Here is a 14878-nt window from a genome sequence, read left to right as displayed (position 1 = left end):
CAGCTCCTCTAGGCACTGACCTTGTCCTCACAGCAGCCAACTGACTTCAACTCCCCCCAACCACCCAACCCTCTCTTTTATAACATTCTTCTTATTGGCTACAGCTGCAGCCTGTTAACATCAGGCCTGCTCCTAAACCTTAGTAATTGGCTCAGCTGCAATTCTTTAGGGGGTAAGATTACATTCTATGTTCTATCCCCTATCCCCCTACACCAAGTGGTAGGGCACACCTCTGGTTTTGCCCCAAGTGTCAGGGCACATCTCTGTTTTTACCCCAAGTGACAGGCACACCTCTCTATTTGGGGCAAAACCAGAGGTATGCCTGTTTCTGGCAGAACCAGCAGAACCCAGAGGGGGTCCCACCTACATAGGAGATTTCTTTGTCTGAAGCTGGTAATGGCTTTTTTTTTTGCCCCAAGTGGCAGGCACACCTCTGTTTTGCCCCAAAATGACAGGGGCTGCACCACCAGGCCAGAAGGGCATCTCCCCAAAAGGGAATGGGAATGGCAGGGGTTGATCTGGCCAGCACCACACCCAGGTGTCACAGGCCAGGGTGCATGGAGGACAAACAGAAGGGGTGGCAGGGGACAGCACTCAGGGTGTTGTTGTGGTGTCTGGAGCACTGGTCAGGCTCTCATCAGCCCTTTCTCGTCTCAGGTGTCACAGGCCCAGGGTGCATGGAGGAGGGACAGAAGGGGTGGCAGGGGACAGCACTCAGGGTCTTGTTGTGGTGTCTGGAGCACTGGTCAGGCTCTCATCAGCCCTTTCTCCTTGTCTCCCCTCTTGTCCAGGACAGAAATCATCAGTCTCCGGGGGTCCCCTGATCCAGAATGTGCACTCATCCAAGCGCATCCTCTTCTCCATCGTCCATGACAAGACAGGTCTGTGTCCTGCTCCAGCACTAAGGCAGCTTTCCTGAATTCAAGGTTTCCCCTCACCACATCTCTCTCCAGCAGTCTGCCAGCCCTCTCCATGCTCTGCAGGGACCTGGCAGTGCTGGAGGGGATTAATCACATTGGAACCATCTCTGCTCCAGTCCATCCCTGCCATTCCAAGATGCTGTTAGTGGTCCTTGAGCACTGCTGGCTGGCTAGGAATTCCCATCTCTGCTTTCTGCACAGGGAACCAAGGCATGGCTTTGGGAGAGGCTGTTTTGCCCCAGCTGCAAACAGTACATTCCTGCTGAAAACTTGGCATTATTTCCAAATGACTGAAAGCTACTCGTCCCAGTGGGATTCTGCAGCAGTGCCTGGGGGGATCAGCAGTGGGGAGGAGACTGCCATTTCCTTACCTCCACTGCACCCAAGGGAAATGCAGCCTAAAACCCCTGCCTGCCTTGAAGAGGAGAAAAAAATATGGGTGGGAAGGTTGGAAAAGAGGAGAAGACAGAAAAGATCCACTTGTGAAAGGGCTGTACCTTTCAAGGGTTCATTCCAGGTGAAGTTGGCTCTGTCCATGAGGGTCTTTCATTCCAGGGCTGAGAAATTTTATGGGGTCATTTCTTAGGAATCTGCATGTGCCAAGGAGCGTGCTTAGGTCAGGGGTTGGAGAAACCAAGACCTTATCTGCCAGCCTGGCAAAATTCTCTCAGGAGCAGGGAAATAATTTTTGAAGTCTTGTTCCTGCTTCGCAGCACTTTGCAGGAGAAAAGTGCATCTGCTGTGTATGAACCATATGGAAGTTTCTTATTTCTTGTATTTTGTTTTGATAGATAAGTGGGACAGTTTTATAAAAGAAACTGAAGACATCAACACCCTTAGGGAGTGCGTGCAAATTCTTTTTAACAGCAGATATGGTGAGTAGGAGTTAATATCCCATTATGCATCTGCAGTGCTTGTGGATTGCATATCATTATATAGCAATCATTTTTGTTCCCTAACACAGCAGCAGAAGCCATATGCTAGAGCTCCCTGCTCTTCCTAACACATTTAGCTCAGCAGCTCCCAGTCTTCTGAAGGTTATGTCAATATTTCTGTTTGGAGCCCCACACCACAGTCAAGGAATTTATAACTGGGCTGTAAAACAGCCCTGTCTGGGAGCGTGGCATGCTGGATCATAGCACTTGGGCACCAGGAGGGGTGGCATGTGGCCCTTTCACATACATGTGGCAGGTAAAAAGAAGGTAGTTGTTGTTTCAGCTGCTTTTTTTTCCATTTGCATGGCTTGCCTATGTTGTTGGTGCTCCCTTTGCCATGGGCAGTGCTTTTGGTGCAGCTCCTGGGCATTTGGGCAGGTAGAAGCTTGGGAATTACTTGAGTCTGGTGGGTGCTTCAGCTGTGCCATCCCTATCAGGCTGTGTAATTTGTTAGTTACAGATGGGCTGGAGATGAGTGCTGTGTCACCTGTGAGTTGTATATGGGTTTGAGACAAGCCTTTAACATGTGATTTATAGATGTGGTGCCAGAGTGTGTCCAAAAGGTAACAGAGCTTAGGAAAGTCTGGAGCAGAGCCTGATGAGGAGCAGCTGAGGGAGCTGTGGGGGCTCAGCCTGCAGAAAAGGAGGCTCAGGGGGGATCTTCCCACTCCCTACAATTAGCTGAAGGAGGCTGTAGCCAGGTGGGACTCAGTTTCTTCTCCCAGATGACAAGTGATAGAATTAAAGGGAATTGCTTCAGGCTGCTCCAGGGAAGGTTTAGATTGGACACTGGGGAAAATCTCTTCACTGAAAAGATGGTCATGCACTGGCAAAGGCTGCCCAGGGTAGTGATGGAGTCACCATTCCTTGAAATGTTCCAAAAAGCTTATGGACCTGGCACTTGGGGACATGATTTGGTGAACATGCTGCTGCTGGGTTAAAAGCTGGAATCAATCTTAGAAGGTTTTTCCAACATTAACAATTTTATGATTCCACATGCTGTGCAGCTTGTGAATCATGGAGCTCACAAACCTGCTGGGGTGGGTCACAAGGAGTTTGGGAATTATATTTGGGCCAGCTCACTCCTGACTTGTGCATCGCTGGGCACGTCTGGAAGTTTTGGAAGACACTTAGCTGTGTTTACTGCTGCTTTCCTTTTTGTCCCATTTCCATGGAAGAGCTGCTCCTGGGGCTCACTTTCTGGGACAAGCACAGAAGAAGGCAGAAAACATTTGCTCTACTTGAGTTCAAGCCCTCACACCTTTGTTTTAGCACTGTAAAAGACAAAGCACTTGTGTAAATGAAAGCCATGTGTTCATCTTGCAGCTGAAGCCTTGGGGTTGGACCACATGGTCCCTGTGCCATACAGGAAGATTGCCTGTGACCCCGAGGCAGTGGAGATCATTGGCATCCCAGACAAAATCCCTTTCAAAAGACCTTGCACCTATGGGGTCCCCAAGCTCAAAAGGATCCTGGAGGAGAGGCACAACATCCATTTTGTCATCAAAAGGTGGGTGGCAAGGACAGCAGAAGGAAGCGTGTGGCTCAAGGGTGTCAGGGGTTTGAGCTGTGCTCCCTCCGTACTCACAGGGCTTGTTTTGGCACCAAAAACTCATTTCACCCTTTTTCATAAGACAGCTCTTTCCCCCTGCAAACCTCTGGTTTTCATCTCTCTCCCTTTCTGCAAGGATGTGGCAGGACTGGCTGTACCATGATGACCCCCACGCTCTGCCACCCTGTTTTAAGTGATCATGGGCACCAAACTTTGCCAATGCCACCCACCCCAAAGATTTGAAGGTGGTTATAGCACCTTCAGTGCCATTTGGTGGAAGGGAGCAATGCCCCTGGGTGGAGGGAAGAACAGTCATACTCTCACAGGGATTCCCTTCCACCTTGTTTTTCACTGATCACTTGTGCACATCCTCTGTATCTGGTGATGAGAATCTATCACCTGCAGGCCAGGCACTGTGTCCAGGTGTCTGCCTTTCCACTGGGTAGGAGGAGTGGATATATTCCTAGTTATCACTGTGCTGTGCAACCTCTCTTTGCTTCTCTGTCAGGAAAACCTGCTCTATAATACATTGATTTATCCAGTCCCTGCCTGTGCAGCGCTTGTGTTGTTCTATGCCTAAAGGTGTGAAACTACAACCCAGAAAAACCCTGGACAAGGCTCCCAAGGGGGCTAAAATCACCAGCACTGCTGGAATTCAGGCATCCTGAAAGGGATTAGCTTTCCTGATGTCAGTTGGTAGAGAAGCCACTTTGTCCTGCTTTGTCCAGGCTGGATCAAGCTGTGGGATGTGGCCTGGACATAGTTTGCTCCTATGAGCAAAGTTTGGGTAGCACCAAAATAAAATATTCAGGAGACAGGTGACATCCTGGTCAATAGTCTGTACTGGAAATTGAAGATCCAGTAACAGCTACTTTGGTCCCACTGTTTCTTTTTGTAAAACCAGCCTGATTTAATTGCAGCTTCATTTAATAAGTTAAATTAAGACAGTGACTTATAAGCAGATTTAGAGGTGCTTTAGTTAAAAAGCATATGCCATAAGGTTGCTTGGCTGCACAACACACTAAAAGGCCTTTTTTTAGCTGAAAAATTCATTCAGTATTTTTAGAGAATGAAAAAAATTACTAGTTTGACTTGGTTTAATGCTATTCATTAATTAAACCTCCAACTCAGTCATTAGCAGCATCTATTTCTAATTCTTTTTTTTTTTTTTCCTTCTCTCCTAGGATGTTTGACGAAAGAATTTTTACAGGTATGTTCTCAAAATCCTTTGATTTATTGCCCACAAAATTAAAAGGTTATCCAGAGAAGCAGAGTTGAAATAATGTCACTGTAAGCAGAGGAAGTGCAGGACACATGCAGTTAGGAGAAGGAGAAGCCTTGTCTGTGCCCTACACCAGGACATGCTGAGATTGCCTTTGCCTGGGATCAGTGCAAGCTCTGTACTCCCCTAAAAAATTGAGTTGTGAAGGTTTGAGTGAGAATTCCTGGTGTGTGAGGCTGGGCTGGCTCTTGAATCAGGCTGAGCCACAGCAGAGGCAATATCTGTAATTTCAAGAGGAAGAAAATTACTGCTGTGTTCCTCACTGGTAAATTATTCTTTCTTTGACTTTCTTTGCTCTGTGTTTTTACTTCTTTTTTCTCTGAGCTGGAGAAGCCAGACAAATCCTTTACTGTGAGGGTGGTGAGGCTCTGGCACAGGTTTCCCAGAAAAGCTGCAGCTGCCCCATCCCTGGAAGTGTCCAAGGCCAGGTTGTATGGGGCTTGGAGCAATCTGAGATTGTGGAAGGTGTCCCTGCCCATGGCAGGGGATGGAAGAAGATGGTTTAAGGTCTCTTTCGACCCAAACCAATCTGTGATTCCATGATAAATGCTTCTTGGCAGATACAAGGAGACAGGTACCCATGCTGTCAGACTCAGCCCACTCTGCAGCAGTGTCCTCACACACACCTGGAATATGGCACTGCCTCCAGATTTATCACACCTGAGTCCTGGATTGCCTGGGCTTGGCTCACGAGTACAGACATGTTTTGGGGTGGTGTTTTGTTTTTTTCCCCCCCTGAGCTGCCAACTGCACATGCTGGTAGCTCTCCAGATGCCTTTTTCCCAGATATCTCTGCCAGCCAGGTTATCACTCTTGCCCCACTCAGCCCCAGCCCTGAGAGTCCTCCCTGAGCCTGGTGAGGTTGGGGCCACCCAAACCAGGCTGGAGCCACCAGCAGAACCTGGAGGAGGTCCCACCTACATGGGGAATTTCTTTGTTTAAAGCTGGAAATGGCTTTTTTTCCTCAAAAAAAGGATTTCTTTAAGGTCTAGCCCATCCCCAAGGGATGGAGCACTGAGCTGTGTTTTGGGATGCTTGGATTTTCCCTGCATAATGCCTGCATGGTACCTAGGGGAGGCATCATGTACGTGTGCAGCTCCAGACCTGTGCTCTGGGCTTGTGGGTTACATGGTAGGCAGGTGCAAGTGGATATTTGGAGATGAGGAAGCAAACCCTGCAGAACTGAGGTGGGTGACAGCCCCACTCTCCTGACAGTTCCCTGCAGGGCTACCAGAAGCAAAACCCATTAAACCTGGCACTCTGTGGTTTGTGTCAGCACATCAGCTTGTGCAAAAAAACCCTCACTGCTGAGTCAGGAGGTGCCATTTCTGCAAAGACATTATTTTCTGAGTGGAGCTGTATTTTAAGTTGCCATTTGTGAAGTATCCCAAAGCTTCCCCATAAAGTTTTGCTCACCCTTTAATTAAAATACCCACCACTGCTTGGAAACCTATTTTTGTTACTCCCCTGGGTAGCAGCTTCAGGCAGGCTGTGCTGGTGCAAGAACAAGATTTGGTTCATAGAAAGCACAAATTAAAAGGAGCCTTTTGGACTGTCGGTAGATAAATAGTGTTTTTAAGGTTCTGTGTTTCTGCTGATCCTACTGCCAGAGCCCTGCCCTTTCTCACAGGCTGGAACAAAAAGGAAACTGGTATCAGGTTCCCATAGATGGAATATGTTTTAGAAGGGTGAGGATACTCTAATGGTGCTTTGAGACCAGCAAAGGGCTTTGATAACAGCTGTTTAACAAGACACCTTGTGGTTTCTGCAGCCTCACAATGGAGTCTCACTCTCTCATTCTTCAGCTCTTTGCTCACTTCCCTGCCTGATTTTATTTCCTACTCTGCCTTCAGATTACTCTTTCCATCTCCAAGGTCATCGATGAGGCTTCATTTTAGCTCCTTTCAGGCTGCTGAGGAGCAGGGAAAGGAGAGAGGAAGGTTTTATGGTGGCAGGATGCTTCTGTCCCTCTCTGTGTCACTGTGACAGAGATTTCTCCTGCTGCTTGGTGGGCTTGGAGCTGTGAGACAGGGCTGTGTCTCTGCTACTCTGTTTTGCCAAGCTGGCATCCAGTGCAGCACATCCCTTCCCTTGGGGCAGGGCTCTCCCCACTTCAGGGCTTGCTTCTAGAGCAGGGGGATATTTCTGGCTTTTCTGACCTTAGTCCCTACCTCCTGGAACCCTTGTCCTATCAGCCAGCCCTTTCTGGAGATGCTCTTTCCTGGCAGGGCTTCCCAGCACACTCATAGCTATGGAGAGATTTAAACAAATGTCCTGCTGATATTTTAACATGTAAACCCCATGGAATCAGCATCTTTGCAAGCAGGTGACACTTAAAAACCTGCTCCCCTACCCTGACCTCAGCTCTGGGGCTAGGAGGGGAACAAGCTGAAACACTGGCATCTCCAGTTGCTAATCCTGGTTTTGCTTTTCTCCCAAAACCCACCATGCACACCTGGCAACAGGAAGCAAATTTACCAAAGATCCAACCAAGCTGGAGCCCTCCAGCCCTCCCCGGGAGATCTCCCCCGAGCCTCACCGTGGGGCCACGCTGGAACTGGGGGGGACCTCTCAGGCCAACAGCAGGTAAGTGGGACTTCTGTCCTGTTCCCTGTAAAGTGACATCCATCAGAGAGTCATTAATGTGCACAGCAGGTTCCTGATGTGTTCATCAGCAATGCCCAGTGGTGTAGGGGGATACAGTGTAGAAAATGAAGGTGGTAGACAATGTAATCTTATCCCCCAATGAGTTGCAGCTGCACCAATTACTAAAGATTAGGAGCAGGCCTGATCTTAACAGGCCACACCTGTAGCCAATAGGAACAGTGGTACAAAAGAGTGGATTGGTGGGATCTGGAGTCAGATAATGACTACTGCAAGGACCAGGAAGAGTCAGTGCTTAGAGGAGCTGCCTGTGAGAAACATCAAGGAGGTGTGATATGGAATCCTTGCACTATAATGGTAATAAAACTCTTGATGTATAAGACAACACAGTGTGTGCAGGAGGGTGCCATGAGTGTGATCAGTAAGCTGGAGCATCTGGGAGGTGTTGTAAATCCATAATGGGAAGGTGAGTGGCTCAACTGGTGCTGCTTTCCTACCTCCCTAAAATCCCACTGCAATGGGGTAGTCAGTTAGCACAGGAGGAGGGCAAGCAGCCCCATCTTTTTGCAAGCCAAAAGTTTGGAATTATTAATTTTGAGCAAAGCTGATGAAATGAGGGCCATGCCTGGGATTATCTGCTGGAATTCTCTCTGGTGTTAATGCATGACCTAAAGGATTTACCCTCAGCCCACACTGTAACAACATCCTGCTCATTAAGTGTTGCTTGTTTAGAAAGCTCACAAGGAGCCTAACATTTAATGAAGATGGGCTTATACAGTCCAGCAGGGCAGGAGATATTTTATGGGAATACCTCTTTCTGTGACAGCTGTGCCATGAGCTAGACAGGTCCAAAACATGCTGGCAGCACCTGTGGAGCAATTATCACATAGCATACAGCTTTCCAACCCAGACTGGGAAATCCAGGAGCTGTTTGTCTCTTTATAGCCCAGTTTCCTTAATTCTTAACTCAGTGGAAGCAAGGTGTAATTTAGCCTCTAAAATCACTTTAAGGAAGAGAGGCGGGGCAGCAGTTTATAGCATTATGAACTGCTATAAGACAAGGAACCTTCTCCCAGCCTTGCTTCACACAAGTGGAGTAAAGAATGCTCCTCAGCTTCTCTGGCACAAAGCCTCACTGCCCAGCACTGACAGCTCCACCAGCTGGGCTTCAGACAGAGCTGTGTGGTTGCTGAGCTGTGCAGGTCAGGATGGGGAATAAGGTAACTTGTTCCATCCATGACATCTCCTGGGCTCCTTTCCTTTCTTGGCTCTTTGATGACATGAACCTGAGGTTGGGTCTCTTCTGGTTCTCCCCAGTGCTGTTTTAGGCTTGCCCCCTTGGATGTGGGTGCTGCATGCCCCTAAAGCATGTCTGGGACAGCAGAACCTCTTTGAGTGAGCCTGGCAATGTGAAATACCAAAACTTTGGAGGGCAGAGACCTCTTGAGCTGCCCAGTCTGCAGGGCTGGCATTTGTCTCCAGCTTTCTGGGTATCTTCAGCTTCAAAGGAGGGTTTGTGGGAGGTTGGTTTTATTTTCTTTCTGCAAATGAGGAACCTCTGTGCCTCAGTAGGAGTGTTTCCACAGGAATGGGCCCCCCAGGTCAGAGTCCTGCTCCAGGGAAAGTGCAGTGTCCAGTACTCCAGAAGAGCCAGACACTGTGAGGTGTAATGCACTCCCCAGAGAAGCCCTCCCCCCAGATTTCCTTGGTGAAAATGCACAGATTTCCTTGCTTTGACCTGAAGTGGGAGAGTTTAAAACCCTTCCCAAGGCTCCCAGGGGGTATAGATGCCTTCCAGACCAATGACCCCTTTTGCCTTCCCACATTTAGGAAAAACATCTCCAGAGCACTCATGGCTTGTTTTGTGGTTTGTTCTGGTGATGCTCCTGAGTGGGTTTAGGCAAGTGAGAAGTGCTTTTGAACATCCCTGCTGAGCCAACAGGATTTTTCTTCCCCCTGAAGGACCAACATTGTGCAGGAGTGCTTTTTCCAAAGTGGTTCTTTAGGTCCCTTACTGCCAAAGAGCTGTGGTTGTCCTTGTTCAACAGAGAGACAGGAAAGCACATGCATCCTGGGAATGCAAAACAATCTCATTTGGATGCAGAACAAGTTGTGTAAACTCCTGAGCATGTGAAGTTAACTGTAGATGGGAATTTGGGATAGTGCCCAGTTTTTCAGTAAAGAAAAGCTTTGAACAGAATAAATATTTACCAAATCAATTGATTTTTCCTTTCTCCCGATTTTTTACTTCCGTGAGTAACCACACTGTAGTAATACTTACACACTGCTCTCTGTCACAAAGGGATGGAGCCAACCAAGTTTTGGGCTGAAAAACAATCTCTCTGCTGCAGTTCCATCCATGGGTGTCTAGAGGCAAGGCAAGGGTGCAGGACCAGGGTGGGTTTGAGAGCAGGGCTCATTTCCAGCAGGGCTCATTCCAGAGAAGCTCACAGACCTTGCAGCCCTGGATGCTCTGCCACTGCTGGGGCTGTGGCAGCCCTGGGGACCCCTGTGTAGCTCCTGCTGCCCTCTGTGATGCCAGGCAGCATTTCTCCCTCCTGCCAGGCTCAGTTCACACACCACTGGGTTTTAAGCTCTCTCTTTTCTTACACCATGACCACCTTTCTTGTCTGCCTTTCCCTTTCAGGTCTGAGAAGTGTAATGTTTCTGAAGGCTGTGAACCAGGTGAGGAATAATTCATTTTCTCTTGCTAGACATGTTATTGGGGGCACTCTAGAGAAAGATGCCTGCAAAGTAACTTGAATGTTTAGTTTAAATTGCATCACAGTGCAGTGCTCTAAGGACTTTATCCCCATTTGATTGATGCAGAGAGGAAGACTCTTACCCTCTGACCCTCCAGCTGGGGCCTAAAAATGCATAAATTGAAATAATGAGACTTAAGCATGTGCTTAAATGCAAAGCTAAGGGAAGTCTTCACTCTCTGAGTTCCTTTGAAAGCCACCACTGAGAGGTCAGCAGTGTTGGTATTCTGAGCACCATGAATGAAAAGGAAGTGCTTTTCCACAGATTTAGGGGCTTGCACCCATTGAAACACCACACCAAGTCATGCTGTCTTGCCTCTCCATGCTGCAAGCTGGGAATCAGTGCCTTGCAGTTCATCTATCCCACCCAAAGTGAGGAAATTTATCTTGAGGGAAGAGGAAGCTGGGCTGAACACTCCAGGGGCAGCTGGTCAGCACAGGCTTTCATCTGCTGGGGCTGAAACCGCACTGAACTTTACCAGGGTTCAGCTGGTCTCATCTTGGTGTGATGCAGCTTCAGTCAGAACAGGGGCAAGTTTCAGGCATGAATTTGGGAGCATTAAAATTGGGAGGAGCCACCCACTGGAGACAGCTCCTCTGGGCCCATTGGTGGCCCAGTTCATTTTAAGTGAATAAAGCCAGGAAATGAGCATTTCACAAGGTCCAGCTGCCAATTTGTGGGCACCAGCAGCTCCTCCAGCCAGGCCCACAGGTGTCCCTTTGGGTACCTGCATGCTGTGGGCTTGATGCTGCTGGGCCCCTTGACTGAAGCCTTGTTGTTGTGGCATGCTCAGCTGGTACTGAAGTGACAGCTGGCCACGCTTTCCCTGCCCTGGTGCTGTGTTGGGCCGATTGCTGGATCCTGTTGGTGACTGCCTTCCTGTCAGAACCCAGGACATTGCTTTGACTGCCCTGGCAGAGGGCTCAGAGACCTTGGCATGGAGTCACAAACACCTGAGCCTTTGATTTTAACCCATGGAAACAATTACCAGCTTTGTATGAAGATGTACAAGCCACAAGAGTTTGTACAGAATGACAGTGAATTTATCACTGGTGAAAATGTAGAATTTTGGGGGTTTTAGAATGGGGGTTCAAGAGGCAAGGTGGAGGAGTCTGGGCACGTCATGTCCTTCTCCTTCTTCTTCTTAGCCTCCATCTTCTGCTGTGATGGTGGCATTTTTGGATTGATTTAGACTAGAGACAGACTGTCTAACATAGCTGATAGGTATTGGAAACTTACTGTAAATAAAGTACATGTAATTTTTAGTATAAAAAGATAACACCACCCCAAGGGTGTCAGTGCGCCGCAGACTGACCTGCCAGACAGATCTCAGCAGGTCAGAGGAAGAATGCAATAGATAACAGAAAATAACCAACCTTGAGAACCAGAGCCAAGGAATCCTGACTTCTTTGGTCTTAGGGCTGGGAAAAAGAGACTTTCTAACACCTCGGGGTCATCTCAACACCAGAGACCCCATCACCTTCCCTTGCCTTTCCCCATAGGTACCTCAGGAGAGCTAGGTGGGATCAGGCAGATCAAAATCGAACCAGACGAGCTGAACATCATCCAGATCACCGTACCAGGTAGCTGCTGGGGGATCTCTGGGTGCAGTGCTGCTGCCCACGCAGGGTTCATGTTTCAGCATCATGTTTCAGCATTTTACTTTGAGAAGAGGCATTTTCAGGGTTTCTCCCAGCATGTGAGGTTCCCTCATGTACCTGCAGTGGTCTTCCTTAGCTGACATCATATTGAGGTTTCCTGGGAGCATTGAAAGGTGTTTTAGGGCTATTTGTTGTTTTTCTCCTATCTTGCCTTTTCCCTGGAGAAAGTGAGCCTGGTTTGCTGCTTTGCTTCATGTGGAGGATCCCAGGTATTGAGTACAGGATGCTATTGGAGAGGTCCTTCATTTAGAAAGCCAGCCTGGTTTTGAAGAGTTCATAAAAACTAATAGTAGGCAGATGTAATAGGTCTGATAGTAGGCAGGTTTAATATTAAGAACATGCTAAAAATGTGTTGGAATTGCTGACACTGATGGGGAAAATTCCCCAAATTTTTGCCCAGAGAGGTCAGTGACAATGGTTTGTGATGGAGGTGACATGCTTGAGGGGCAGCTGAGAGAGTCAGTTTTCCATTTACCTGTCCTGGGCAGTGCAGCAAATGGTAGGATGATCCTCAGGGTTTAATGAATGGATTGTTAGCAGTTTGCATTTTCAGTGTGCTTTACAACCATTAATTAATAAGCTCCACAGAATGAGGGCAGCAACAGAACTCTGACATGCCTGAGGGTGAGTGATTCTGGGGACAGCAGTGACACCAGGCCCCACCACACCAGTTGTTGCACCTAAATTGTAGCAGTTCCCTTAGTAAGGTGGTAGTTGAGGAGTCACTCCAGGACTGGTGTAGAATAGACTTCTCTATGGTTACTAGAGGGAAAGGAGAAGGAGCAAGGTATAGTGGTAGATCAAATATTTTCTTTTTCAACTTGGCAGCTAATGGAAGAGAAGACAGTTGATACGTGGTAAGCTGGAGGTCCATGGGAGGAGTGGGAAGCATTTCCACTTGTCCAGTGCCAGGGAGATCATACCTCAAGTCCAGAGTCCACCTTTTCTTGCCTTATTTGAAAATCGAGTTCAATCAGAGGGAATACAGCTGAAGGCAAGGAGGAGGAGTAATAGAAAAGAGGTGCTCACTTACAGGGAGAAATTTGGATTATTTATCCTGTGAGGTCACAAGCAACCTGATTGAAGTATATAAACTAGTTGAAACTTCATTTAAAGCTGAATTTGGGTGGGTGTTTGAGGACAGTGGACAGCCTAGCACTTGGGGAGACCAGTTTAATGTAAGGGAAACCAAAAGAGGGTTAATTTTGTGGAGAAAGGCAGCATTAGTGGAACCCTTTCCTACCCCATGTAGTAGCTAAATCAAGCAGCATTCTCTTTTTAAGTCAAAATTGAGTGTCTAGATGGAATTAAACCAAATAAATAATTTGAACCAGTTTTGCTCTTCACCTTCTGTGGAGGTTAGGAAGAGATTTTTGCTTCTTTCAAGAGGTCAGGTCTGTGTCAGGGATGAGCGCTGGGTGGTTCTGGGAGGAAGAAGGCAGATGCATCCCCAGAGCATCTCCTGGTGATATGTGGGGCTCCTGGGAGTGAGGGGCCCTTAACTCAGTCCTTGCTGATGGCTGGGGCCCTCTGAAGGCTGTTTTGGGGGCAGTGTCTCGCTGGTGTCAGAACAAAAGGTGCTCTGGGTTTTTGTCCGCAGACCGATCCCCTGCCTCGGTGGAAATGCATGACCCAGTGCCCACGCACGTGGCCTCAGAGGAGTCCAGATACATCCTGGAAACAGGAGCAGGTACCAGAAGTGAAGCATCTGGGAGGCTGCAGGGTAGGAGGGGTGTTCATCCAAGTGTCAAAGATGAGTAAATACCATTTATGATGCAAAGTGCTGGAGCTCAACACCCAGTTCCAGAGTCTTGACCTCAGAGAAGCCAGCTGGGAGCTCTGATAGACTAACTGGTGGTATTCTGCATAAGCTGGTGGGTTTTCTGGCACTGCTGCTCCTTCCCCTCCTCTCTCCAGCTCCAGCATGCTGCAAACCTTCACCCCTTTACCCAGTGCACCCCTGGAATTTCCCTGTGGGATCTGTGCTGGCCCTGTGGCTGCTCTTGCTCCTGCTGGGTCTCTCTTCTCCCAGGGAGCCCATGCCAAAGGGTGGGCAGCCCTCTTGTATGGAAGCACTGAGTTTATCCTGCCAGGACAGCTCTTGGCATGCTGGTACCAGCCCAGCCTCTGCTGGGACACTTGCTCAGAGCTCAGTGAGGGGAGGGAGCAGTTGAGGGGCTGCAGGGCACCTGGAGAACTCCTGCTCATGTCTTGTCTGGTTTTGCTGCTGCTAACCCTCTTCTTCCTTGGCAGAGGCAGAGAAGGGCTCCAGTGAGGAGTCTCGACACGAAGAAAAGCAGATGGAAAGATCAGGTGAGTGTTTGGTGAACTCTGAGCATCATTGCAGGATTTTAGAAGGATGGATGCACACAGATGTATTCTCGGTTGGGTTTTGTGAGCTTCCTATGTTATCAGCAAAGCCTTTAGCTCTTCAGCTTTTAGCCTTTAGCTTCCAAAACCTCTGCCACAGAAGGGCACCACTGTGTTCCTGGGCTCTGTCCTTTCCTCTTGTGCTTGAATGTACTTTTCCTTATGTATGTGTATATGTGGAGGGTATTTGGGTTTTTTTTTCTCCTGACTGCTAGCATGGCTAGCAAGTGCATCCTTGCCCTTCCTTGTTATGAGATCAGTTTGGAGGCTGCTGTCAGAGGACTAGCACTGATCTGAGGACATGGAGAGTGAATGGCTGTCTCTGCCAGAGGTCAGGCAGGGGCTGCTCACCTGCACAGTGCCTGCCCTGGAAGTAGCCAGCTGCTCAGAGCATTTCTCTGTATTGTTGTTTGTTTTTTTTTGTTTTTTTTTTTTTTTGGTGTTTTTTTTTTTTTTTGCAGATGGTATAGGGGACATTTTAAGTCATTTGAGGAAACAAGTTGAAATTTTGTTCAACTCACGATACGGTAAGATAACATTGACACATGTTCATCATGCCAGCTGCTGGCTTTGTCATTGGCCAGTTCCAAACCAGCAGCTAAGTGAAGGTGCAATCTGATTTGTACATCTGCTGTCTGCTGGGCTCACAAATGCATTTGAAACGTCCTTCAGCCTTGTTATTGCAGCTCTTCCCCTTGATTTCCTTAAAGTTGTTTCACTGGCTGCAGCCCAGGAATTGCTGCCTTCATGCTGCAGAGGGAAGGTCCAAAGTGGTTCCCCCATCACTTGTT

At 48.2% G+C, this 14878-nt stretch overlaps 1 protein-coding gene across 1 annotated transcript in view; it reads left to right on the top strand.

Annotated features, from left to right (window-relative positions):
* Positions 1-14878, top strand: part of GTF2IRD1 (GTF2I repeat domain containing 1) — a 50973-nt gene that overhangs the window by 11215 nt on the left and 24880 nt on the right. The window contains exons 6-15 of the mRNA XM_058817712.1: positions 792-881; positions 1712-1795; positions 3182-3365; positions 4592-4617; positions 7155-7275; positions 9941-9978; positions 11559-11639; positions 13318-13407; positions 13971-14030; positions 14549-14614. Coding sequence (XP_058673695.1) covers positions 792-881; positions 1712-1795; positions 3182-3365; positions 4592-4617; positions 7155-7275; positions 9941-9978; positions 11559-11639; positions 13318-13407; positions 13971-14030; positions 14549-14614 — 840 coding nt within the window. The remainder of the gene's footprint in view (positions 1-791; positions 882-1711; positions 1796-3181; positions 3366-4591; positions 4618-7154; positions 7276-9940; positions 9979-11558; positions 11640-13317; positions 13408-13970; positions 14031-14548; positions 14615-14878) is intronic.

Source organism: Ammospiza caudacuta, chromosome 20 (genome assembly GCF_027887145.1).
Source record: "Ammospiza caudacuta isolate bAmmCau1 chromosome 20, bAmmCau1.pri, whole genome shotgun sequence".
Lineage (NCBI taxonomy): Eukaryota > Metazoa > Chordata > Aves > Passeriformes > Passerellidae > Ammospiza > Ammospiza caudacuta.
Note: the sequence above shows the minus strand (reverse complement) of the source record. Positions and strands in the feature narration are given on the sequence as shown.